Source organism: Aulostomus chinensis, chromosome 11 (assembly GCF_037954235.1).
Source record: "Aulostomus chinensis isolate RoL2024-O1b breed Wild chromosome 11, RoL_Achi_v1.0, whole genome shotgun sequence".
Lineage (NCBI taxonomy): Eukaryota > Metazoa > Chordata > Actinopteri > Syngnathiformes > Aulostomidae > Aulostomus > Aulostomus chinensis.
Genome location: NC_141330.1, coordinates 748,944 through 775,148, shown reverse-complemented (window position 1 = coordinate 775,148; position 26,205 = coordinate 748,944). Strand labels below are relative to the sequence as shown.

Genomic DNA, 26,205 nt, shown 5'->3' with positions numbered 1-26,205 from the left:
CTCTCTCTCTATCTCTCTCTCTCTTTGTTTGTGGGTTCGAGTCCCGGCTCGGGCGCGGGATCTTTCTGGGTGAGTCTCCATGTTCTCCCTGTTCCTGCTGGGTTCTCTCTGGTACTCCAGCTTCCTCCACAGTCCAAAGACATCAATTTGGGGACGAGGCTGATTGATTCTCTAAATTGACTGTAGGTGTGATTGTGAGTGTGAATGGTTGTTTGTCTCTGTGTGTTGGCCCTGCGATGGACTGGTGACCTGTCCAGGGTGAACCCCGCCTCTCGCCCCGAGACGCTGGGATAGGCTCCACCCCCCGCGACCCTTAGGAAAAAAGGAAAGGAATAAGCGGAAGACGATGAATGTAGCTTGTGCGTGTTTAAAATGTCCTAAAATATTTATTTTGAAACTCTACCCCGTGACTTCCTGTTACCCTTATGTTTGCTCTGCCAGAAAGTTCCCTCTCGTCCAAACAAAGATAGCTTTTCACACTAAGATGACGTACTCGGTATTTTTTTAAAGCTGAAGTGAGCTGAAGATCGACAGTAACAAAGAACACAACAACCATCACGTGTGAGGGCGCGCCTGAGCCGGTGACCTCTGACCCGGAACCACAACAACAGCTGGAATGTGCGTCGAGCCGTCCCTGACCTGTTCGCTGACGGCTGTGTGATGCTAATTTCGTCCAAACCTTTAAGCCACGGTTACCGTTGTGCGGGATCGCAGGGCCGCGAGAGGATGTGACGTCTGTTAACCCCCGTCTGAAGTCGACGTTCGTCGCTGTCGGCAACATCTCCCCGAAACCGGAGCCGCGTCGCCTGCTGCTAAACCCGCTACAGCTAAAGCTGCAACGGTCGGCGGCAGCTGGTAACGGCACCCCTGGAACCTGCTCCCGACGAGATTGGAAGCCGAACGTTAGTGACGCTTCCGTGATCGTGAAATAGCACCGACGACGGTTAGCTAGCACGGAGCTACGGCGCGGTCCGAGGAGCTAAGTCACGTGACGGCTGGTCGGGGTGTAAACAGGTTGAGCAGCGGTGATCCAGATGTTTGACACCAGTAAACACAGAGGTGTCGGCTGAGCTCGAGGGCGCGCGCTCGTCTTTGATCTGCCACTTTGATCTTTCTAAAAAAGTTCTTGATCGTACACAGTGAAACTGTGAGTTTTGATACAGTAGATTATTTTAGTCGTAGCTAAGCTAAGTAGATAAGATAAACCTTTAATCGTCCCACAGTGGGGAAATTAACATCGTTACAGCAGCAAGAACAAGGAGAATTTAACACAAATAATATGTGAAGAAGCTACCTGTAGTAGCTAACTGTTATAGCTAACGAATAGCTCTGTAGTAGCTAACTGTAATAGCTAACGAATAGCTCTGTAGTAGCTAACTGTAATAGCTAACGAATAGCTCTGTAGTAGCTAACTGTAATAGTTAACGAATAGCTCTGTAGTAGCTAACTGTAATAGCTAACGAATAGCTACCTGTAGTAGTTAACAGTAATAGCTAACTGTAGTAGCTACCTGTAGTAGTTAACAGTAATAGCTAACTGTAGTAGCTACCTGAAGTAGTAACTACCTGTAGTAACTAACTGTAATAACTACCTGTAATAGCTAACAAATAGCTCTGTAGTAGCTGACTGTAATAGCTAACTAATAACGACCTGTAGTACTTAACTATAATAGCTAACTGTAGTAACTACCTGTAGTAGTAATTACCTGTGGTAACTAACTGTAATAACTACCTGTAGTAGCTACCTGCAGTAGTAACTAACTCTAGTAGCTAACTCTAGTAGCTACCTGGAGTAGTAACTAACTCTAGTAACTAACTCTAGTAGCTACCTGGAGTAGTAACTAACTCTAGTAGTTACCTGGAGTAGTAACTAACTCTAGTAGCTACCTGGAGTAGTAACTAACTCTAGTAACTAACTCTAGTAGCTACCTGGAGTAGTAACTAACTCTAGTAGCTACCTGGAGTAGTAACTAACTCTAGTAGTTACCTGGAGTAGTGACTAACTCTAGTAGCTACCTGGAGTAGTAACTAACTCTAGTAACTAACTCTAGTAGCTACCTGGAGTAGTAACTAACTCTAGTAGCTACCTGGAGTAGTAACTAACTCTAATAGTTACCTGGAGTAGTAACTAACTCTAGTAGCTACCTGGAGTAGTAACTAACTCTAGTAACTAACTCTAGTAGCTACCTGGAGTAGTAACTAACTCTAGTAGTTACCTGGAGTAGTAACTAACTCTAGTAGCTGCCTGGAGTAGTAACTAACTCTAGTAGCTACCTGGAGTAGTAACTAACTCTAGTAACTAACTCTAGTAGCTACCTGGAGTAGTAACTAACTCTAGTAACTAACTCTAGTAGCTACCTGGAGTAGTAACTAACTCTAGTAGCTACCTGGAGTAGTAACTAACTCTAGTAGTTACCTGGAGTAGTGACTAACTCTAGTAGCTACCTGGAGTAGTAACTAACTCTAGTAACTAACTCTAGTAGCTACCTGGAGTAGTAACTAACTCTAGTAGCTACCTGGAGTAGTAACTAACTCTAGTAGTTACCTGGAGTAGTAACTAACTCTAGTAGCTACCTGGAGTAGTAACTAACTCTAGTAACTAACTCTAGTAGCTACCTGGAGTAGTAACTAACTCTAGTAGTTACCTGGAGTAGTAACTAACTCTAGTAGCTGCCTGGAGTAGTAACTAACTCTAGTAGCTACCTGGAGTAGTAACTAACTCTAGTAACTAACTCTAGTAGCTACCTGGAGTAGTAACTAACTCTAGTAGTTACCTGGAGTAGTAACTAACTCTAGTAGCTACCTGGAGTAGTAACTAACTCTAGTAACTAACTCTAGTAGCTACCTGGAGTAGTAACTAACTCTAGTAGCTACCTGGAGTAGTAACTAACTCTAGTAGTTACCTGGAGTAGTAACTAACTCGAGTAGCTACCTGGAGTAGTAACTAACTCTAGTAGCTACCTGGAGTAGTAACTAACTCTAGTAGCTACCTGGAGTAGTAACTAACTCTAGTAGCTACCTGGAGTAGTAACTAACTCTAGTAGCTACCTGGAGTAGTAACTAACTGTATTAACCGTGGTGATCTGCTGGTCACGTCGCCTGACGTTGAGGGCTGGTGCTGATACTGACATCATGGAGCTAAACATCTACATAAATCATCGATCGGCTAAAAGTAAAAACAAGGTCTTGGAAATCCCTGAATAACAAACAGTTCATTGAAATAAAACAGTGGGACGGGAGAAGTAGGCCTGTTCAACAGGTGAGGACAGGGAGAGAGGAGAGGACAGTGGATGAGGAGAAGACAGGGAGAGAGGAGAGGACAGTGGATGAGGAGAAGACAGGGAGAGAGGAGAGGATAGGGAGAGGAGAGGACAGTGGATGAGGAGAGGATAGGGAGAGGAGAGGACAGTGGATGAGGAGAAGACAGGGAGAGGAGAGGACAGTGGATGAGGAGAGGACAGGGAGAGGAGAGGACAGTGGATGAGGAGAGGACAGGGAGAGGAGAGGACAGTGGATGAGGAGAGGACAGGGAGAGGAGAGGACAGTGGATGAGGAGAGGACAGGGAGAGGAGAGGACAGTGGATGAGGAGAGGACAGGGAGAGGAGAGGACAGTGGATGAGGAGAGGACAGGGAGAGGAGAGGACAGTGGATGAGGAGAGGACAGGCTGAAGCCATAGCGGCGCCGTCTGCTGTGGCGTGATGTCCAGGCTACTGGGTTATGGAGGACCCAGCCGTAAGCAGTGATAACTGCCTTTGTCTAACGTCATCAGTCAGGATGGCAGTGAAGCCTCCTCTTCTTGAAGTACCCACATGCACTATTACTTCCTCTTTTGTCCAGCAGGTGGCAGCACAACAGTAGCGATGAGCCAGCCAGATGACAATCCTGCTGTGGAACGGCTGATACTGACTTGTGTCCTCTGAATGTTTCAGACCGGCGTGGCAGCGTCATGGGGAACCAGCTGGCCGGTATCGCCCCCTCGCAGATCTTGTCTGTCGACAGCTACTTCTCAGACATCCATGACCACGAGTATGACAAGAGCCTGGGAAGTACTCGCTTCTTCAAAGTGGCCCGCGCCAAACACCGCGAGGGCCTGGTGGTGGTCAAAGTCTTTGCCATCCAGGACCCTTCGCTGCCTCTGACCAGCTACAAACAGGAGCTGGAAGAGCTGAAGATCCGCTTGCACTCATGTCAGAACTGCCTTCCCTTCCAGAAAAACTCTCTGACAGAGAAGGCAGCCATCTTGTTCCGCCAGTATGTCCGGGACAACCTGTACGATCGCATCAGTACCCGTCCTTTCCTCAACAATGTGGAGAAGCGCTGGCTGGCCTTCCAGATCCTCAACGCCGTGGACCAAGCACACAAGGCTGGCGTCCGCCACGGTGACATCAAGACGGAAAACGTGATGGTGACCAGCTGGAACTGGGTGCTGCTCACTGACTTTGCTAGTTTCAAACCAACATACCTGCCAGAGGACAACCCCGCCGACTTCAACTACTTCTTCGACACGTCCAGGCGGAGGACGTGCTACATCGCTCCGGAGAGATTTGTGGACGGAAGCATGTTTGCGACAGAGAGCGACCAGAACACACCGCTGGTGGACCTGACCAACAACAACCAGAGGAGCCGCGGGGAGCTCAAGCAGGCCATGGACATCTTCTCCGCAGGTAGAGAGCTTCAACCCAAGGCTTCCTCTACTACTCCAGCACCTAGTCCCCATGTTTGAGGGTCTCGCTGATGAATAGAGAACGCCATAAATCAGGAATGCCTGCAGGGAAATTTGCAAAAATCTTCGCTTGAACTGATTCAAGTTTTGAGGTCAAAGGTCACTACATAGTTGTTTTTTTCATTGTTGTTTTTCTTTAAGTAATTCGAGAATCCTTTGGCCAAACAAGACACACCTTCACACAGTGCCGTTAAATGAGGAAGTGAGCACAGTGTTCCGCGTCGTCTCCTGTAGTTGGTGCCGTAGGTCCGTGTCAGCGACCTACGGCCTCGACTGATGCACAGCAGTGACCGGTCCACCCCCTGACATCACATTTCCACACCCTCTCCTCTGGGCCAACAACTTTATTTGTTTCAGTGAATGAAAGTGTTGTTCAGCATTTAGTAGCTTAAACACCCCAAATGATTCGCTCTGCTCCAGCCGCTCCGCTACGGCCTAGGTCACATGATCAGGGGACGCTCTAGACTCCACACACTGCTATGAATCATGCATTAGTCCCAAATTCACAAATACGTATTTCTTTCTTTGATTGCTGATCCACGTTGTTGCCTGGCAACACAGCTTGGACATGTCAGTTATGAACTGATGAGCTGCAGCAGAACCAGCCATCAACGTTGGCTCGTTTCTGTCAGGCACTGAAAGTTCTGTTGTTTGAAGCTGATGATTGACAGCCGTTAAGGTCACTGCACTCATTTTCATATCAGCTCTCATACTAGTCAGAGGATTTTTGTTCAGATATTTCAAGTTTTTATTCAATCATCAGGAAGCAGATGTGGACGTTTTTAAGGCTGAAGCTGTCCTGAGCGGCACTGAACAGCAAGTGAAGAAAACAAAAATGTGTTGGGTGGATTTCCCTTCAGCTGCTGAGCGTCAGCTTCATAACAGAGCGGCTCTCAGCGACTCACACGCAGGAGGCCGTTAGCTCCGCTGTCATTCCTTCTTCAGTACGAGGGGACGGATCAGACGGTAATAACCTCCTGGGCTCACAGCAGACACTGGCAAGAAGAGCTGGGCCCGATGGTCCTCTTCATTTTTGTCATCTTCAGCCCAGAGGGTCACAAGTGGTGCATGTGTCATTGTGCTGCTGGTTATGTTCCAGGTGATATGACCAGGACTGGTTTAGCACAGTTTACTGAAGAACTGAAACTAGAGCCGCTCCCTTTCCTACCTCTGTACACATACGGTGGAACAATGTGACCCAAAGAATCAGAACTGTGAGATTCTAATGCTGGACTTCTCCCCAGGCTGTGTGATAGCAGAGCTGTTCACGGAGGGCGTCCCTCTCTTCGATCTGTCTCAGCTGCTGGCGTATCGTAAAGGACACTTTCAGACGGAGCAGGTCCTCGCCAAGATCGAGGACCGCAGCATCAGAGAGCTGGTAATGATCTTCATCATCGCCATCATGACACTGACGCTCAGCTTGTTCTTGGCGCGTTTATTGGTCTGCTGAAGAATGTGATGGATGTTCCTCGGTCGGGTCTTGAATGATTCCTTCATGAGCAGTTTACCAAAGCAAAACTCCCTCCGCTGCCGCAGGTCGCTCAGATGGTTCAGAGGGAGCCGGACAAGCGCCTGGCAGCAGAGGAGTACCTGAAGCAGCAGAGAGGTAAAGCCTTCCCTGATATCTTCTACACCTTCCTGCAGCCGTACATGGCTCAGTTCGCCAAAGAGACCTTCCAGTCAGCCGATGAACGCGTGCTCGTCATCCGCAAAGACCTGGACAACATCTTGCACAACCTGCGAGGCGGTGAGAGCTGAACGTTTACATTTACACAGTGAAAACTAGTTGTATGTTTTTACATCCAACTCTCCCCCTCCAGGCTCCGCCTCCTCCTCTTCGTCTCAGGACGTTGGTGAGGGCGTGCTGAGCTCTAGAGAGCAGCAGGGCCTCATTGTCCTGGTGTCAGTCATCACTTCCTGCCTGCAGACGCTGCACTCCTGCGATTCCAAGCTGGCAGCGCTGGAGCTCATCCTTCACCTGGCACCCCGTCTCGGCGTCGACGTCCTGCTGGACCGCATCACACCGTACCTGCTGCACTTTTGCAATGACCCTGTGCCACGTGTGCGTGCCCAGGCTGTGCGCACGCTGGCCAAGGTGCTGGCGCTGGTGAAGGAGGTGCCACGGAATGACGTGAACATCTACCCAGAATACATCCTGCCTGGCATCGCTCACCTCGCCCAGGACGACGCCACCATCGTCAGGCTGGCGTATGCAGGTCAGTGGCTGGTCAGCCACCAACAATGTATTTAAGCTGAGGGGCGGGTGTTTGAGGCTGTGGTGACAGCGGCGAATGTCTCGTTGGGGAGCATCAACTCGCTTTTTAGCAGTCAAGCAAAAAAATGTCTCCTCACTATGAGTCGGGCATCGTCAGGGTTTGTGTGCAAGCAGGTTTCCTTTTAGGAGGAACATAAACAAGAGAAGGAAGCAAACCTTGAGGAAATGTGCGAGGCCCCGTTGTGACACTTAGATTCAGGATAGCGATACTTCACCCAGTCAAGCAGCGCCAGATAACTGTTTATAAACCAGTCCAGAACCAAAAGGGTTCTAGTTCCTGGATTGTAGCGGATGAATATCGGGGAGCTTCACGTCTCCTCATGCTGCTGGTCTTTGTGGCCCACCTGCAGTACCACTGTAAACCACTAGGGGCTACATTCCACACTATGGGAATCATTGATGTAGAACGTTTACGTTGCTCTGTTTGTACAATATGAAAGGAAACTCTTCGCACTGCTCCCCTGTCTCAGTTATCGTTTTTCTTCTGGGCGATGGCAGAGAACATCGCCCACCTTGCAGAGAGCGCGCTGCGTTTCCTGGAGTTGGTTCAGGAGAACAATGTCAACACGGAGCACGACCTGAGTGGCGAGGATGCAGAGGAAACCCTCCACCCAAATGAGAACTATGACTCAGGTACACACACACTCATTCCTGCTGTGCTTGTTTTGACATGTTGTCCCGCCTCCATGTGACGAGCAGCTGTGTGACGCTCAGAGCTGCAGGCGCTGCATGAGATGGTGCAGCAGAAGGTGGTGACGCTGTTGAGCGACTCGGAGAACGTTGTCAAGCAGTCACTGATGGAGAACGGCATCACTCGGCTCTGCGTGTTCTTCGGCCGGCAGAAGGCCAACGACGTGCTGCTGTCTCACATGATCACCTTCCTCAACGACAAGAACGACTGGCACCTGCGCGGAGCGTTCTTCGACAGCATCGTCGGTACAGAACACTCGAATACAGCAGGGAGGACTTTACAGTTACTAGAACAATTAAATGAGCTGAAGAAGTGTGCTGACGATCACGATGAAATACTGAGTCTCCTCCTGTTGTTTGTCTGCGGTGTGTGGTGGCGTCCCAAGGCGTAGCTGCGTACGTGGGCTGGCAGAGCTCCTCCATCCTGAAGCCTCTCCTGCAGCAGGGCTTGAGCGACACTGAGGAGTTTGTCATTTACAAAGCACTCAACTCTCTCACCTGCATGTGCCAACTCGGCCTGCTGCAGAAACCGCACATCTACGAGTTCGTCAGTGACATCGGTAAGATGGCGGCATGACATCACGCTGCTGTGTTTTACACCTTCTTATTATGTGAGCCAGGGATTGAGCTAAGATGAAGCTGTGCTTCATAGCTGCTGGTGAATAAACCAGATCTGCAACATGATGTTGGTATTTAACAGCGTAAAGCCTGAGATGAGCTAGAGTGGCTCTCGGTAGGTAGAGGGGCCGTCTGGCAACCCAAGGGTCGCTGGTTCAATCCCCACGTCCCCCAGTGACCATGTCCAAGTGTCCTTGAGCAAGAAACTGAACCTTTAATTGCTCCTGATGTGCAGGTTGTTGCCCTGCATGGCAGCTATACTGTGTGTGTGTGTGTGTGTGTGTGTGTGTGTGTGTGTGTGTGTGTGTGTGTGTGTGTGTGTGTCATTCTGTCTCCCTCTCCTACTGCAGCTCCGTTCCTGTGTCACCCGAACCTGTGGATCCGGTACGGGGCAGTGGGCTTCATCACCGTGGTAGCGCAGCATCTCAACGTGGCTGATGTTTACTGTAAACTGATGCCCTACCTCAACCCCTTTATCACCCAGCCCATCATCCAGGTGAGTTCTCCCTCATCTGCTGTAGAGCTCATCCTCGCTGCCCTCCACCACCGCGTCTCCCTCCTCCTCCTCAGATCGATAAGGAGCTGGTGCTGTTGAGTGTTCTGAAGGAGCCGGTGAGTCGCTCCATCTTTGACTATGCGCTACGCTCCAAAGACATCGCCAGCCTCTTCCGCCACCTGCTGCTGCGTCAGAAGAAGCGTGTGGGATCCATCCCAGAATGCCCTGCTCCTGAGGACCCTGCCATTGCCCAGCTCCTCAAGAAGCTGCTCTCACAGGTAACAGCTCTGTTACTATGACCTCAGGTCATCGAAAGGAGTCCTGACTAGAACCTCCCCTGGCTGGCCTGGACGCAGGTTCAAACCTTGAGAATGAGGAAGAGGAGACTTGGACTCCTGTTTTTTCTTCAGTGTCTGGGAAAATCCTCAAAGACTTCCTCAGAATCACCCCAGCAGAGCTCTGACTAGAACATTAAAGCACTTCCAGAGAACTCTGCTGACTGGAGCCTGCTGGAGCGTCTGAGCAGCCAAGATCAACACAGGAGTCACAGAAATGTGAGGAGCTGCAGCGGAGCTCCTCACACACCATGTGGACGGCAGACCAGCTCTGCGGCGGCCACATGGAGGGAGCTGCCGGGATTCTGTGGTCATTTTTCTTTGGAAAAAACACATCATTGGACCACATGGAAAACATTGAAAGTCCAGATGTAGGAAGTTCTGGTTCAAGAAGAAAGAGTTGAAGCTGCGTTGAATTTTACGAGTGTTGTCCTTGAGAGATGCTGCAGTCCACGATCAGGTCCAGCTGCACCCTTTTTTAGTTATAGTTTTAAGTTGAAATGAAATGGAAAAAAGGCATTCAATGATTGACATCACAAAATCTGTCTGATCACGGTACATTATATAGGGTTCTGAAAGGGGAGGGGGAAACTCAACATGGATGTTGAGGAATGCGCTGGTAGAAAACTGATGTCCCTGTGACCCGTCTCCTGTCGCTGTCCAGGGGATGACCGAGGCAGAGGAGGACAAGCTGCTGGCCCTCAAAGACTTCATGCTGAAGTCCAACAAGGCCAAAGCCAACATGGGCGAGCAGAGCCACCTGGGAGAGGCGGCCCAGACGGGCATCATCGACCTGGCTCTGCTCGGCATCACCGGACGGCAGGTTGACTTGGTCAAACCCAGAGCTGAGGCTGAGGACAAGAGAGGTAACCAACACTTTTATCCCAGTCAGACTCTTGAAATAGTCCTCTGGTCTTCACACTGGCTCCTCCCACTGCATCAGGGAGGAACTCACCTGTATCTGGGTACCTGAGCCCCGGGACTCGAAAGAGGCATTGAGAATCCTCCCGCCACAATAAAACCTTCATTTCTATTTCATCCTTACTGAGTGCCAGAGGCGGTGCGTTCAACACTGAATGTCTCCATCTCGTAGGTCGAGTGTTAATACCAACAAAGTCACCAGTCACGGTTAACCTATATCTTCCGGTGACATCAGAGGATCTGTTCCCTTTCCTGGTCTCGCTTCGCAGGCCGACTGCATTTCTTTGAGCTCTAGCTAAGCCCAGAGTCTCAGCAGTTGCGTCCTCGGTTGCCCTGTGACAACTTGTCCCCTCCGAGGGCTGCGACGAGCTCAGGTGTGGCTACTCCTTCTGAACATCGCCACACCCCTGTTTTGTTTCTGTGTCGCGGATGGCAGTGCACTCATGTACGTGCACTAATGGTTAGCGACAGTTGGCAACTCGATCCGGTGTGTTTGGGTTTCCTTTACTGGAGAAATCCGTGCTGTTGCTCCCTCATAAGTCATCAACTTCATGTTTGTCTGTTGGACAAGAAACATTGAAGTCGTTGCAGCCCCCTGCCACTCTCATCCACAGACTTACACCCGTGGCTAACACAGGTGCCAGCACCCGGTTCCACCGCCTACTCAGCAGGAGGCCTGAGCGGTCGCTGCCGATGACCGGCCCCAGGGCCAACTGAACCTCCGTTTTCTCTCCAGTTGGCTTCTTTTAAACTCTCAAGATTATCTGGAAATTCCTCTCTGTTTAGCTTTTCAACCTTTTGTCATGTGACTAAAGTTGTTTTTACACAAGAGTGAGCTTCGGGGGAGGCGGCCTGCTAATCCCTTCGTTCATGTCACTCACGTCTCCTCCTGACACCCACGCTGCCGGCATGTTCCGCCCTCAAACTGCCGCTTGTCTTCAGTGATTTCTGATATCCTGGAAAGGCAACAAGTCATTTCCCTCCTTCAGCTGAAAAGATTTCACTTGGTTGGAATTGACACCCGTCAGCTCCTCATCGTTCCATGCAGACTTCAGGGTCCTTGATTCCAGTCCAGACAGATTTTTTATCACAGTGTAACTGGAAGCAGCTGTGGCGCTCGCAGCAGCGTCTGTTGAGTGGGTGGCGGTGTCGTGTTTCTCCGCTGCTTTAACATCCTGCTCTGTACCTGTTGTTTCTCCTGCAGCGAGGAAACACACCAAGCAGGACTCCACCATGAACGAGGAGTGGAAGAGCATGTTTGGATCCCAGGAGCCGTCTGCTGCCCAGCCCGCCATGGTAACACCACCGCGCTGAATCAGGCTGGGCAACCAACCAACGCAGGTTTACAGGGAAAATTCCCCGTTGACATGTGTCCCCCCTGGAGTTTCTCTGTGGTTGTAGTTTGGAGAGACTCAGTGGCACAGTTCTGGTCAAATAAATCTGTAGACATGAACCTCCTTTCCAGTGATGGTTGAGGTGCACATTCATGATGTCATCAAGCTCATCAGGAGCCCCTCCAGGTTCAGTAAGACGCCGCCCTTTACTAGATGAAGTGCTCCGCCTCCTGAGCCAAGGCTGCTCATCATCACTTCCATGAATGCACAGCACAAAAGAGTGAGGGCCGACTCTCTTCTCCAGGGAACCCCAGGAGCGCCGGTCAGGACAGAAGCTCCCGGGGCAGCGGACGATGAGGTCCTGTAGAGGTCGGCCCCCCTTAAGTGGCTCTTGATGAAGCTGTTACCAAGCTGCAATTGGCAGCAGAACACAGGAACTTGTCTGAAAGGAATTTTATTAATAATAATAATAATAATAATACGAAGACTGCATCTCAAAGGGCGTTAGAACAAAGAGGAAAGAACATCAGAAACATGTAGGAAGAGAAGACTGAGATCATGGAGGAAAATAAAATCCAGACTAAACTGCTAAAGAGCGCGGGGGCCACCAAGTACAGGCTGAAGTCAAGAAATCAATGTTAAGTTTCGCTTTTGAAAACTGTATGAGAGCGGCTTCCCTGGTTGCCGTGGCAACCACCTCAGCTTCCACACCCAGGTAGAGTCGTAGTTGGAGGCTACGGTGAACAACTTATCCATTTTGGTTGGTTTCCTGTTAAACACGGGACACCATGACGTCGAGTGTCCGCTGACCCCGTCAGTTGTGTGCGTAAACTCCTTTCAGCTCTGTAGAGGAACAAGTTCCTCCGTGTTCTGGGGGCTTTGGTTCCTGTCCGGCGTCGTGCTGGCTGGGTGGACTGGAAAGCTCCACATCAAGTTTCCAGCAGTTTCCAGTAAAACTGAGAATGTGGTGAACCTGTTCTCTCCCCTCAGAATGACCCCTGTCCTGATTGTTGGTATTGATCTGAACCATCCAGGTGACCGACGGGCCGGTGAGTCAGTCCCGGAAGAGCACTGTGGTCCCAGCGGTCCCTGTGTTGCAGTCAGTGGCAAGTGGCCCCGCCTACCAGCGGCGCATTAACACCTGCAAGGTGGAGCTGCAGCAGCTGGTGCAACAGAAGAGGGAGCAGTGCAGCGCCGAGCGAATGGCCAAACAAATGATGGAGAGCGCCGAGTGGGAGAGTCGGCCTCCGCCGCCAGGTAAGATGAACGCGCTCGCCTGCTAGCAGCCAGTTGGCCCTGTGGAGGCGGACGAGAGTTGACCTGCAGAACGTGTGTTCCAGGGTGGCACCCTAAGGGACTGCTGGTCGCTCACCTGCACGAACACAAAGCTGCTGTGAACCGCATCCGAGTCTCTGATGAACACTCCATCTTCGCCACGGCGTCCAACGATGGGACTGTCAAAGTGTGGGACAGTCAGAAGATGGAGGGGAAGACCACAACCACCAGGTGGGTCACAGAGACCACATGACATGAGTCAATCACATCATGATGGAAGCGAGTCGCGTACCAACTGTGTGTCTGCAGGTCGGTGTTGACCTATTCGCGTATCGGCGGCCATGTGAAGACGTTGACCTTCTGTCAAGGGTCACATTACCTAGCCGTGGCCTCAGACAACGGATCCATCCAGCTGTTGGCAGTCGAAGCTAATAAACCACCCAAATCCCCAAAAGTCCAGCCCTTTCAGACCAGGTAACCATGAGACACCTCCGGGCTCTGCAGCGGTGAGCGGGAGCCCGGGAGTCACTTCCTGTATCTGTGTCATGTGGTCTCCACTGCCCCGCCTCAGTGGGAGACGAGCAGCAGGTCCTGAGTTTAGTGACTCTTAGCAGGATTGGAAGTGAGCACAGTCGTATTTCTGCTCTTAGCTGGACCCGTGAGTGTCCGTCTGTGTCCCAGACGCGGCAGCGTGAGTGTTTAATGTTCAGTCTGACTGAGTCAAGCTTTCGCGCTCCTCGTGTTGCGTCTCCAGAGGTTCAGGTGAGTGAGAATGTGGGACAGTGACTGTAGAGCAGGGGTGTCAAACTGGTCCAGTAAGGGCCGGTGTGGCTGCAGGTTTTCAATCCAACCGAGCAAAAGCAACACCTGATTCTACTTAACTCAACCAAGCTGTGTCCACACAGCTTGGTTGAGTTAAGTAGAATCGATCAATGTTCAGTAGTTCTCACTCGTCTGTTGCCAGCAACAGTTATTTCAGCGTCATGTATGCCGGTGTCTCCGGGGGAAACCCTCCAACCAGCCAGTCTGACATCTCAAAGACGCTAAAGGACCAGAGATCCCAGCTTTGATTGACGGGTGTTCTTCGTCTCCTCTCAGGTCTCTGGACCTCCAGGAGGATGGTTGTGCTGTCGACATCCACCATTTTAACTCGGGTGCCCAGTCAGTGCTGGCGTATGCCACCGTCAACGGCTCGCTGGTTGGTTGGGACCTTCGCTCCAACTCCAACGCCTGGACACTTCGACACGATCTCCGCCTGGGACTCATCACGTCCTTCAGCGTGGACATGCACCAGTGCTGGCTCTGCCTCGGTCTGTGCCGACTCAGAAACTGATCCAAGAAATACACGGACTGTTTCGTATCGTCTGTACTTTTACTCGCCTCTGAAACTCTGGCAACTTTCTGCAAGCTGAATCGTTTAGAAACGAGTAGTTTGACATGAGCTGCTGGTTCAAGACGGAACCATTTATTGAGCCTTATTGAACCCTGTTTAAACAAAGTCTGAGAGACGCGACGTGGAAATATTTGTCTCTTTCTTTCTTTGTCCTCCTCAGGGACAAGCAGCGGCACCATGGCCTGCTGGGATATGCGGTTTCAGCTCCCCATCTCAAACCACTCCCACCCCGCCCGGGCGCGAATCCGAAGGCTGCTCATGCATCCACTCTACCAGTCGTCCGTCATCGCTGGTGAGAGGGCGCCTGAATTCATACATGCACCATGTTCCACGAGTACCTGTTCATTAGGGTTAGGAAGGAGTGGACCACTGAGGTCGTCTTCATGTCCGTCCCGTCTGTCGTGTGTGTGTGTGTCCAGCTGTCCAGGGGAACAATGAAGTGTCCATGTGGGACATGGAGACTGGAGATCGCAAATTCACCCTGTGGGCCAGTTCAGCACCTCCTCTCTCAGAGCTGCAGGTACCAGTGGACGACGTCGTTTACTGCAATCCAGATTTTCACATGTTGGACGTCACTTGTAGTCACGAACCCTTAGAGGACCGACACCAGCTGACCGTCCACACCAGGCATCCTTTTGACTCTAATGATCAAAGACTGAAGTGGTCAGGGTTACCTGAATGCCCCATAAAGGTGTGTGTGTGTGTGTGTGTGTGTGTGTGTGTGTGTGTGTGTGTGTGTGTGTGTGTGTGTGTGTGTGTGTGTGTTGCAGCCGTCTCCTCACAGTGTTCATGGGATCTACTGCAGTCCAGCTGACGGGAACCCTCTGCTCCTGACGGCCGGCTCCGACATGAGAATCAGGTCTGAACTTCCTGTCCCCTCACACGTTTTGTTTGGTGGACAAACTGAAGGTATTCAGGTCTTTTTGTCCATGGGGGTCCATAAACAGGAACAGAGTTTTAGTGTAGAAAAAGGAAACAGGACAGTTTTGTCCAGCAGAGGACAGAAGCTGCTCTCAACTTGTTTGACTTGTGATGTGGTCTTCAGGTTCTGGGACTTGGCGTATCCTGAGCGCTCGTATATTGTAGCGGGCGGAGCCAACGACTCACTGCACTGCCCGTCGGTCCTCTACAGCAGAAAGATCATCGAAGGAACTGAAGTCGTTCAGGTATGGACGCCGGGCATGCCGCCACAGTCCAATGACCACTTACACCTGCTTAACCTGTCCAGCCCCTTCCAGGCTGCACCCCCCCCCCCACACACACACACACACACACACACACACACACCACGTCTGAGTCTCACCAGACATCTGCGCACACACGTGCTTCTGATCAGGTTTCCCTCTGAGAGTCTCTTGAGGACCTCAGTGAGTAAAACCTGCCCAGGGATTTGAGTCAGTTCAGTGTACGAAGGCGAGCGAGTTAAACATGTGCATGTAGCACGCTGCCATTACATCACCATGGCGATTGGCGGTTGTTTCTGATCAGCTGTGACAACCCAACGTCTTTGTCTTAGTGAGATTCAGTGTTTGTCTCTACAGGAAATCCACAGTAAACAGAAGAGTGGCGTGGTGGAGGATTCGCCTCGCCGCGGGCCCGAATCTCTGCCTGTTGGACACCACGACATCATCACTGACATCGCCACCTTCCAGACCACACAGGGCTTCATCGTCACCTCCTCTAGAGACGGCATTGTGAAAGTCTGGAAGTGAAGAGGAGCAGCAGCAGGAGACGAGAGGCTGCGAGTGGACGCAGGCCCGCGCGGTGCTGCAGAAGAAGAACTCCTGTCTTCAAATTGTGAAAATGCAGCAAAAGAGTTTGCAGCACTTCAGTTGTTTGAGTTCCAACGGTTCCCTCGACCCCGTGGTCACCAGCGTCACGTTGGATTAAAACTGGCGACCTGAAAACCAAACTGCTCCTCAGAAATTAGAATGAGGAGCTTCGTCTACTTATGTCCGTTTTTCACTTCAGAATCAGAACTACAAGAACTTCAGACGTCGCTCTGAAGATTGAGTACAGAAATGATTAGCTTGGAGCTGCAGGTGTCGCTAACAACCACTGCTGTGTCTGCTCAATAAAGTCGGACGGTTGAGTCCCTCGTACGTTGCTTTTCTTTCATTCAGTAAAACGTTAAAGCCTCATTTCAAGGTGTGATGATAAAACGTCGTCTCTGCCTCGACAGTCGCACGGACGCAATGCATTGTGGGCCGTTGAGTGTCACCTAACCATGCTGTCACTCATTCTTGCTAATCACAGGTGCAGCCGGGTGAGAAATGTAAATGGAACTGTTAAGAGTGGTGGACTCCCACAGCCTCATTCAGCAGCTTCATGTGGAACCAAACGCGAGACGGTCGCTGACTAGAGAACAGAAGCTGGTTCCATCCAGTTGGTTCGTCTCGCCAGCCGTAAAACCCCATCGTGTCAATACGACTGTTTGCTGGTCACTTTGTTTTTCAGCTGCAGGTTCACAAATCTGTTTCCAACACACACACACACACACCAGCTGGATCTCAGAGGTTTTCTTTAACCCTTTATTGTTTTACATGAAGCAACATTTGAGACACCAAACCCAACCAGACGTTGAGTCCTTTTGGGCTCTGAAACGCTCTGCTCTCCTGTGTTTATGTAAGAGGAGTAAATCAGAGACTGAGGACACATCAAACTCCATTTTCACCCCAAAAACCGCCTGTCCCGCCCCCCGTTCCATATTAACACCCTTCACACAGGACAAGCATCAAGTGGAGCACGCTGTCAGAGCTTTCTTAATAAACCTGTTAATGTGAATTATTCAGACGCTGCTAGCTTGTAAAGCAGGGGTGGGCAACCATGTGCCACGGAGGGCCGTGAACGCGGCACCTGCAGCCACAGAGGTGTGTTAATCAGTGGAATCACCTGTGAAAGGGTTTGGTTACAAGGACACCCTGCAGCCACACGGCCCTCCATGGCACATGGTCGCCCACCCCTGCTTTACAAGCTAGCCTGCTAATGCTAGCACCACACATCATTTATGTACCCAAGAGAACAGACAGAAGAGGAAGCCGGTGATTCATTGAACAAATGTGCTGTCGCCATTTTGGACTGAATGAATTCATGGAGGCGGCCCAGAGAAATGAGCTTACTGCTTGAGTGTAAAGGTCAAGTTGGTTCCCTGCGTGCAGTGTCCTCTGCTCCACCCTCGCCCAAATAACCCAGAGTACCAATCTAGAGCAGGCCAGGTCCCAGAGGCCACGTCCACCACTTTATAGTCTAGTTCTATCCAACTCTGGGAGCTAACTCATGCTAGCGACAGATCGACAGTGACGATATCAGATGATTATAGAAACCTCTGAGCAGGAGATGAGGACATGAACTTTACTGAGGTCCATAAATGTTCAAATTAAATCTGACAGCTGTCCAACGCCTCACGTTTACTCGTACCTGGAAGGAAGTGTAGATCATGAGTGAGTGAGTGGATGTGGCCAACATGGCGGTGCTGCCACAGCAGGACAAAGGAGCGTCTGAATCACAAAGTCCTTGTTTAGTGGCCGTTTCTCAGGTGGGACACAAGTAATCAACCTGCCAATATCCACCAGTGAACCGAGGAGCAGCTGACCTCCACCTCCCTCACTGCTGGAGGAACCGGATGGTGAGGTTCTACTGTGTCAGAGAGAGTAACAACCACCATGCTGGAACACGTGACACTCAGTCCGGTTGGTGACATCAAGCATGTCTGGACCACATCCTTCTCTAAATGGAGTTCAGGTCAGAAGCAGCGAATCTGAATTTCGGTCTGAAGTTTGAATTCATCGGGTTGTTAAATCTCAAAACCAGATTTGTGACATTAGGATTTAATATCTAAAAGTAAAGCACAAAAGCTTAGTTAGAAATTTCAAGATAATGAGGTCATTTATCTGTTTTAACCCTTCGTCAGCTGTCTGTGGGACCAAATACTTGAATGTTCCTGAAAGGACTCCTCCTGACACGCGGACCGATGGGCTCCAGATGTCAGACGCTCCGTCGCTCCTGCAGCTGGAACCAGCGTCACTTTAGCTTTGCGGGCGGTCAGATTTTTAACAGAAAGGGAAACATGAATATTCAACATGAGGGACCGACGTCGGCGGTGTCTGGACAGGCAGCGATGCAGTCTGGGTCTCTGTGTTGCTACTTGGTGATGTATGTTCAGGTCATGGTGGCGGTTTTCTCCTAAACGTCAAGCACGCCCTCCTCATTGACTCTCCAGCAGACACAGGCTTTCACACTCCTTCTGCGTGTTGAAGCGGTTGCTGTTTCCGCCGCAGCCGCCGTACCAGAAGCGAGAGCATTCACTCTGCTGGAAGTCATAGAACCACATCATGGTGTAGTTCTGGCAGCCGCCGGGGTCCTGACCCAGGGAGCAGGCGTCTGGGTGGAGACAGAAGACATGATCAGAACCACCAGACCTACGGGACTACCAGGAAGCGACACCTCATTAGAGACCGATGACCAGTGCTTCTAGGTTTTGCCTCTCTCTCCTCCCCTCTCTCGCCTCACTCTCTCTCTGCCCTCTCTCTATCCTCCCTCTCTCTCCTCTATCCTCCCTCTCTCCTCTCTATCCTCCCTCTCTCTCCTCTATCCCCTCTCTCTCTCTGCCCTCTCTATCCTCCCTCTCTCCTCTCCATCCTCCCTCTCTCTCTGCCCTCTCTATCCTCCCTCTCCCCTCTCTATCCTCCCTCTCTCTCTGCCCTCTCTATCCTCCCTCTCCCCTCTCTATCCTCCCTCTCTCTCTGCCCTCTCTATCCTCCCTCTCTCCTCTCTATCCTCCCTCTCTCTCTGCCCTCTCTATCCTCCCTCTCCCCTCTCTATCCTCCCTCTCTCTCTCTGCCCTCTCTATCCTCCCTCTCTCCTCTCCATCCTCCCTCTCTCTCTGCCCTCTCTATCCTCCCTCTCCCCTCTCTATCCTCCCTCTCTCTCTGCCCTCTCTATCCTCCCTCTCTCCTCTCTATCCTCCCTCTCTCTCTGCCCTCTCTCCTCTCTCTCCTCCCTCTCTCTGCCCTCTCTCCTCTCTCTCCTCCCTCTCTCGCCTCCCTCACTCCTCCCTCTCTCTGCCCTCTCTCTATCCTCCCTCTCTCTCTGCCCTCTCTCCTCTCTCTCCCCCTTCTCTCCTCCCTCTCTCTGCCCTCTCTCCTCCCTCTCTCTGCCCTCTCTCCTCCCTCTCTCTCCCCCTCTCTCTATCCTCTCTCTCTCTCCCCCTCTCTCTATCCTCCCTCTCTCTCTATCCTCCCTCTCTCCTCTCTCTCTACCCTCTCTATCCTCCCTCTCTCTCTGCCCTCTCTCTATCCTCCCTCTCTCTGCCCTCTCTCTCCTCCCTCTCTCTGCCCTCTCTCTATCCTCCCTCTCTCTCTGCCCTCTCTCCTCTCTCTCCCCCTTCTCTCCTCCCTCTCTCTCTGCCCTCTCTCCTCCCTCTCTCTCTGCCCTCTCTCTATCCTCCCTCTCTCTCTGCCCTCTCTCCTCCCTCTCTCTGCCCTCTCTCTATCCTCCCTCTCTCTGTCCTCCCTCTCTCTCTGCCCTCTCTATCCTCCCTCTCCCCTCTCTGTCCTCCCTCTCTCTCTGCCCTCTCTATCCTCCCTCTCTCTCTGCCCTTTCTATCCTCCCTCTCTCTGCCCTCTCTCTATCCTCCCTCTCTCTGCCCTCTCTATCCTCCCTCTCTCCTCTCTATCCTCCCTCTCTCTCTGCCCTCTCTATCCTCCCTCTCTCCTCTCTCTCCTCCCTCTCTCTGCCCTCTCTATCCTCCCTCTCTCTCTGCCCTCTCTATCCTCCCTCTCTCTCTGCCCTCTCTTTCCTCCCTCTCTCCTTTCTCTCCTCCCTCTCTCTCTGCCCTCTCTATCCTCCCTCTCTCCTCCCTCTCTCCTCTCTCTCTGCCCTCTCTATCCTCCCTCTCTCTCTGCCCTTTCTATCCTCCCTCTCTCTGCCCTCTCTCTATCCTCCCTCTCTCTGCCCTCTCTATCCTCCCTCTCTCCTCTCTCTCCTCCCTCTCTCTGCCCTCTCTATCCTCCCTCTCTCTCTGCCCTCTCTATCCTCCCTCTCTCTCTGCCCTTTCTATCCTCCCTCTCTCTGCCCTCTCTCTATCCTCCCTCTCTCTGCCCTCTCTATCCTCCCTCTCTCCTCTCTCTCCTCCCTCTCTCTGCCCTCTCTATCCTCCCTCTCTCTCTGCCCTCTCTATCCTCCCTCTCTATCCTCCCTCTCTCCCCTCTCTATCCTCCCTCTCTCTGCCCTCTCTCTATCCTCCCTCTCTCTCTGCCCTCTCTATCCTCCCTCACTCTCTGCCCTCTCTCCTCTCTCTCCCCCTTCTCTCCTCCTCTGGCCTCTCTCCTCCCTCTCTCTCTGCCCTCTCTCTATCCTCCCTCTCTCTCTGCCCTCTCTCTATCCTCCCTCTCTCTCTGCCCTCTCTCTATCCTCCCTCTCTCCTCTCTCTCTAACCTCTCTCTCTGCCCTCTCTATCCTCCCTCTCTCTCTGCCCTCTCTATCCTCCCTCTCTCTCTGCCCTTTTTATCCTCCCTCTCTTTGCCCTCTCTCCCCCCTCTCTCTCTGCCCTCTCTCTATCCTCCCTCTCTCTCTGCCCTCTCTCTATCCTCCCTCTCTCTCTGCCCTCTCTCTCTCCTCCCTCTCCTGACCCCAGACGGGGCGGCTGAAACGAGAGAACTGTGAAGAAGCACATGTGGTGGTCCACAGAGGGGGCGGAGCCTAGTAGCGTGAAGAATTCACCACAGTGAGCACAGTTGATTAGAGGTCATCTCAAGCACAAAGACGTGTGACATCTGGACGCGTGATTGATGTCACGTTTCTTTGTTGTGTTTCCTTCATGTCAAACATATTTGTTCAATACTTTAGTTGATTGCTATCCGCTACAGCCCTCCGTTCACTAAAATGATCCGTTAGCTTGGTCAGATCGGTGTGTTGTGTTTGTGTTGGTCATGTCACGCCTCGCCAGAGTGATGGACCGTTAGCACTGAGGCTACCACCATCTGCTAATGTGTACTATGCTCATGGACATCAGCTGCTCCTCCCCACAGCGACACATTTGATGAATTTCTTATCGAAGTTTCAGACCAATTTTCTCAAGATGACGATGAGCTGAGGGTTTCTACCTGTGGAGGAGCCCGTGGGCTGAGGCGGCCTTGGCGGGATGTTGGGATCTGCAGAGAAGTCAATCAATCAATCAATCTTTATTCATATCGCGCCAAATCACAACAAAGCCACCTCAAGTCCCTTTACTCAAAGAGCAGGTCTAGAACCTCCCCCTCTAACTCAGACCCAACGTTCCCACAGGAGCAGCACTCGGCGACGCTGGCAAGGAAAACCTCAGGCAGATCCAGACTCAGAGCGGGCGGCCATCTGCCTCGACCGGCAGAGGTTAAGTTAAGCAGAAGCTCCTTACTTTAACAGTGGATGATGACGCATTCACATGCTCTGCTTGATTAAATGTACTTTGTTTTGAGTTAAAATTCAACAGTAAAAATGTTACAGAAGAATGTAGGAAAGTGAATCAAAGATCTGAAGCAGATGATCGCAAGTCAGCACTGGGGTGAAGAAGAAAGCGGAGTCAAGATGAGGCATGGAACTCCAGAGGCGGTTGGTTCAGGTGCACTCAGGACTTACTCGCAGTGCCACATGTCCGCAAACATTCATTTTCCGTGTTAAAGCGGTTGGCGTTCCCGCCGCAGCCGCCATACCAGAAGGGAGAGCATGCACTGACGTCTTTGTCAAAGAACCAGACTTGGATATAGTTGGAACACTGGATCCCAGTATCGGCATCCAGCTGACACTGGGCTGGAAGCAGAACACACATGTTAAACACTGACCAAAAGAATCCTGCATCAAAGCAGCTCCGTCAGCATGTCACAAGCTCTGATCACAACCCTTGCAGAGGAAGTTTCTTAGTGTCCATCATCCTCAGCAGAGCTGACCCCAGGCTAGTTAGCTTAGCAAAATGGCTGGTAGTGGGTGGGAAGTGTTAGCATCAGCTAGCTCAGGTCCAGGCTAGTTAGCTTAGCAAAATGGCTGGTAGTGGGTGGGAAGTGTTAGCATCAGCTAGCTCAGGTCCAGGCTAATTAGCTTAGCAAAATGGCTGGTAGTGGGTGGGAAGTGTTAGCATCAGCTAGCTCAGGTCCAGGCTAGTTAGCTTAGCAAAATGGCTGGTAGTGGGTGGTAGTGTTAGCATCAGCTAGCTCAGGTCCAGGATGCTGGTGTGTCCAGCAGGAATCCTCCTCCTCCTCATCATCATCATCAGTAGCAGCAGTCGCTCTTCTAGTCCTCAACAAACCTTTGGTTCTGTTGACCCAAGTTCCAATGGAGCTTTGGAGGTGCTGCGCCAAATCACTGCGCCCAGTCAGGAAAGTAGTTCCGGCTACGTGTCTGATTCTACCACTACAACGTCTCCTCATGTTAAACTGGTATTCATCACCAAGGTTACACACAACCCTCCTGCTATTAATGCAGGCAGAGAGGGAGCTACGCTAACACTTCCCACCCACTACCAGTCATTGTGCTAAGCTAACTAGCCTGGGTCTTTGTCCGATTATGGAGACGATGGACAATAAGAAATTCTCCTTTGAGGTTGCGTGTGTTGCATAAAGTGGGAGGAGCCTCTGCTGGTTGGGGGGAACCACAGCTGCAGGAGAACATGCTAAGATGTAAATGTAAACATTCAAATTATTCAGGTTCATTCAGGTGAAACAAGGGTGCTGTTAATAACAGGAATGCAGGTGATTGAAGGCAGGAGATGAAGAACCTGATGACTAACCATTCAGGTCAGGTCCTGAGAGGAAACTCTGGCTGCCGCTGTGGGTTAGGGTCTCAATGATGTCCACCTGGCCGGTCTGAGTCTTCCCTCTCGTCTGCTCCTGGTAATACTCGACTTTCTCCTCCTCCTCCAACACCACCGACCCCTGCCTGCACACAACCACCAGTGAATGCTTCTCTTCCTCTTCAGAAAACTCAAATTCTGTCACTTTAGTTTAAGTAACTTGTTCAATTAAAGAAAATCAGCAACAAGTCACATTTTGGAAGAGTTCATTATTATTATTATTATTATTATTACTACTACTACTGCTACTACTATTACTGCTAGTATAGATTGCCCCGGAGTACCTCCGGGCTCAGGCTCTAATAATAATAGTGGTAGTAGCAGTAGTAGTAGTAGTAGTAATAATAATAAATTGTATTCATAGGCACCTTTCCAAGCACCCAAGAACACCTGACAATACATCATAAAAACAGTTAAAATCAAAACATTGTAACTGGAACATTTAATCGTTTGTAACTGGTCACCATTGTTCAAGACTTCAAGAAAACGTCACTGTCATCAGTGCAGCCAATCGTGTCGACAGGGTTGGACGTACCCGCTGAAGAACAGCCGTCCTCCACCTGGCTCCACCAGCTGGTCGCAAGATGGTTTCAAAGCAAGAGGAGGATACAAGTTGATTCCCTCTGAAACACCAACACATTCATGAAGAAACCCTCCACCTCAGCCAGATTCTCACCTGTGACCTCATTTAAATTATTGGGTTTTTGTATATATTTTGGTTTTGAATATGGTTTCTTATTTTTCTGTAGTTGATTGGCAAAAAAACTACTTTGTATCAGCATGGAACTTCTCCAGTTTTCTTTAATTTCCAGAAGAGTCTGGTTTCATGTTGCCAATTCTGCGTCAAATGTTTTACTTCAGACTGAGTTTTAACCTCCTACATCAGAAATATTATCCACCACCATTAAGCAACACTTTCCGGCTCATTCTTGTCAAGATACACCAAGAATTTACGGCTCTCTGACTCTGGATCTCAAATCTGGTGTAGCCTGGTGAGTAAATGTACTTGGTTACTCAGAAACGGTAGGATATTTGATAAAGTAGCTGTCAGTCTGGTCCTACTGTTGAGGGTGGAGAGGAAGACCCTGAAGAAGCGCTGGGCGTATCCCTGCTCCTCAGCTGTCAGCCGCCCGACGTGGATCAGGTGCTGCATCATGGGCAGACTGGCCAGTTCCTCCACTTGTGTCTGGTCGTAGCGCTCACCCACGCTCACCACAAACACTGCCACACCCTCACACTTGGCCTTCTGGGAGATGTAGTGCAGCTTGGCACGGTCCTCATACGCCGTCTGGGAGCCCACCACAACAAACAGCACCTTCCTCCTACGGGGCTGGCTGGCCTTCAAGAGCACCTCCTTCAGGCAGAACTCCAGCGTCTGTCCCAGCACTGAGGAGCCATGCAGCTGCTGCATGTTTTGGACCAGGTGTCTCTTCATCAGGTCCTGGCTCTGGTAGTCCTGCAGTCCAAACTCCACTTTTCCAAGCTGGCTGGCGCTTTGCTGGACCACAGCCACCCTCGCCTGGTTGCTTGGCCGGCGGGGCTGTGGGCTCACGGCCAGCTGCTCCACCACTGAGCCCAACAGCTGCTGGACACCAGTGTACTGGTCGGCTTGTATTTCCCTGGAACTGTCCACCACCATGACCAGGTCGGCCTCCACCTCCAGAGGCTGCAGGGGCTCCTGGATGAAGGGGCACTCATTGGAAGGCCGGCATGGGTCTGAGGAGACGCACACTTTTAATTGTCGACTCATTTTCAAACAATTACATAAAAAGGCTCTTAGAAAGACATCATGATAACAGAGGGGGCGCCAAAGCTAACCGGTCCTAGTTAAACATTAAGAGACATGAAACAGTTAGTGGCCCTCAACCGGGTAACCAGTCGACCATGGATGGATGGAGGCAGTTCATTGATCCTCCCACTGACCAGGGGGATGTCCCATAGGTCTCGTGTTCACCCCCCACCATTTCATTGTGACCTCTTTGTCTTCTTCTTCCTCTGGGGTTTGCAGCAGCAGCACCTGAGGGCTGAACTGGTGCCCCCAAGTCTTTGATGACTACAAACTACCAAAGTACTGCCAGCATAGCAACAGTTCACACTCATGTATACAGCAGAGAATATTTCATCATCTGCAGTGTAATTCCTGTTTTCAAAATAACATTTCTTGTATACGTTGGAACTCTTCATGGAAATTTACATAACCAAAGTTACATCTTAGCAGACGAAGAGCAGACTGTGGAGGAACTGACCACTCGTGACCAAACAGGACTTCTCGCTAAGCTTGTTGAAAATCTTCTCGCATTCATGAATCTAGAACGCACCACCGTCACTCTGGTGTACGTGAGAAGGCAAGCGAGCACAGCTTTGCTCTCGTTTCACACGACTCCAAACGGATCAAAACAAGCATTAATTAGAGTTTCTGACTCTGATATTTTGGAAATGTAGTTAAGATTCAAACTTACAAACAGTTTGGATGAAACATGTCAAATACAAACTGGCAGTGTCTGCTCACAGCTGCTAGGGAAACCATACTGATGGGCGTGGCTAAGACCTCGTTTCCACGTAGCTTTGCAGACACATGAGAATCTTTGTGAGCTCTAATACTTTATGTTCAATCAAGTATTTCACTAAAGTTTGTTTCAAATTTCGCGTCAGAATTCAGAGAGACAGGACAATGTGCTAGCAAAAACAAGCTAGCAAGCGTGTCAGCTAACAGGCTACTGCTGTGTCTGGGTGTCATGTACGGCTTTTTCAAATGGTTGGGTGCCATTAGCATCTACAGGCAGCTAATCAGATGGCGACACAGAAATGCACTTCCCTGCACTGACCACTAGGGGGAGTGATGCATATGCTGAAGCAGAGCAAATCTGTGTAAACAAGGCCTGAGCAGCAATCTACTGTTTTATTCCTATATTTGAGGAAAAGAAACATTTGTTGGACGTTACAGTCACGTTGAACTGGACCCTTCTGCCTCGGTAAATGTTATTTATCTGAAACCTCTTGGCCGAAATGAAAGAATTCCAATATTCGATTATATAATATTAAAGGGAGCTGCTTACCATAACAAATAGCACAGTTCTTGACCTTTGTCAGGTCGGTGGCCATGTCCCTCCCCAGGACCGTGAAGATGTAGTTTCTGGTGTCGTCCACCTGAGACGGAGCAGTAACAGATGTCACACAAAGCCTGAACATGGAAACCTCCACATCTCAATAATCCTCGAGCTCAAACACTCTTCCTCTACTGCTAGGAGGTGATGACAGCAGGGTTTAGCGTGTGTGTTCATGCTTGGCCTCCATTTCTTCCCGTCTCTGGCAGCAAGTGATGA

General features: G+C 50.7%; 2 protein-coding genes across 12 annotated transcripts in view; one reads left to right on the top strand and one right to left on the bottom strand.

Moving 5' to 3' along the window:
• Positions 1–436: 436 nt before the first annotated feature.
• On the top strand, positions 437–16,155 carry pik3r4 (phosphoinositide-3-kinase, regulatory subunit 4). Of its 6 annotated transcripts, none has more exons than XM_086217538.1 (21): positions 437–618; positions 3,931–4,665; positions 5,969–6,102; positions 6,261–6,471; positions 6,545–6,940; positions 7,498–7,632; positions 7,714–7,935; positions 8,076–8,249; positions 8,658–8,803; positions 8,878–9,081; positions 9,803–10,004; positions 11,264–11,355; positions 12,428–12,650; positions 12,734–12,899; positions 12,978–13,142; positions 13,767–13,978; positions 14,222–14,353; positions 14,481–14,581; positions 14,832–14,920; positions 15,107–15,227; positions 15,603–16,155. In XM_086217538.1, exons 2-21 carry the CDS (start codon positions 3,948–3,950, stop codon positions 15,771–15,773), a joined length of 4,014 nt encoding a protein of 1,337 aa, XP_086073664.1. In that variant the 5' UTR covers positions 437–618; positions 3,931–3,947; the 3' UTR covers positions 15,774–16,155. The 6 variants fall into 6 exon arrangements, with proteins under 6 accessions (XP_086073664.1, XP_086073662.1, XP_086073661.1 ...); XM_086217536.1 differs by lacking the exon at positions 437–618 and adding an exon at positions 625–855; XM_086217535.1 differs by lacking the exon at positions 437–618 and adding an exon at positions 625–902.
• A 438-nt stretch (positions 16,156–16,593) lies between these two features.
• LOC147252757 (collagen alpha-6(VI) chain-like) overlaps positions 16,594–26,205 on the bottom strand; it is a 51,724-nt gene continuing 42,112 nt past the window's right edge. For 3 of the 6 annotated variants that reach the window (XM_086217526.1, XM_086217527.1, XM_086217531.1), the window contains 7 exons: positions 25,939–26,029; positions 23,945–24,598; positions 23,418–23,505; positions 22,820–22,968; positions 21,676–21,846; positions 21,165–21,212; positions 16,594–18,441 (listed from right to left, as the gene is read on the bottom strand). In XM_086217526.1, the coding sequence (XP_086073652.1) occupies positions 18,266–18,441; positions 21,165–21,212; positions 21,676–21,846; positions 22,820–22,968; positions 23,418–23,505; positions 23,945–24,598; positions 25,939–26,029 (1,377 nt within the window). In that variant the 3' untranslated portion in view covers positions 16,594–18,265. The remainder of the gene's footprint in view (positions 18,442–21,164; positions 21,213–21,675; positions 21,847–22,819; positions 22,969–23,417; positions 23,506–23,944; positions 24,599–25,938; positions 26,030–26,205) is intronic. The other 3 variants (XM_086217528.1, XM_086217529.1, XM_086217530.1) reach the window with 3 other exon arrangements.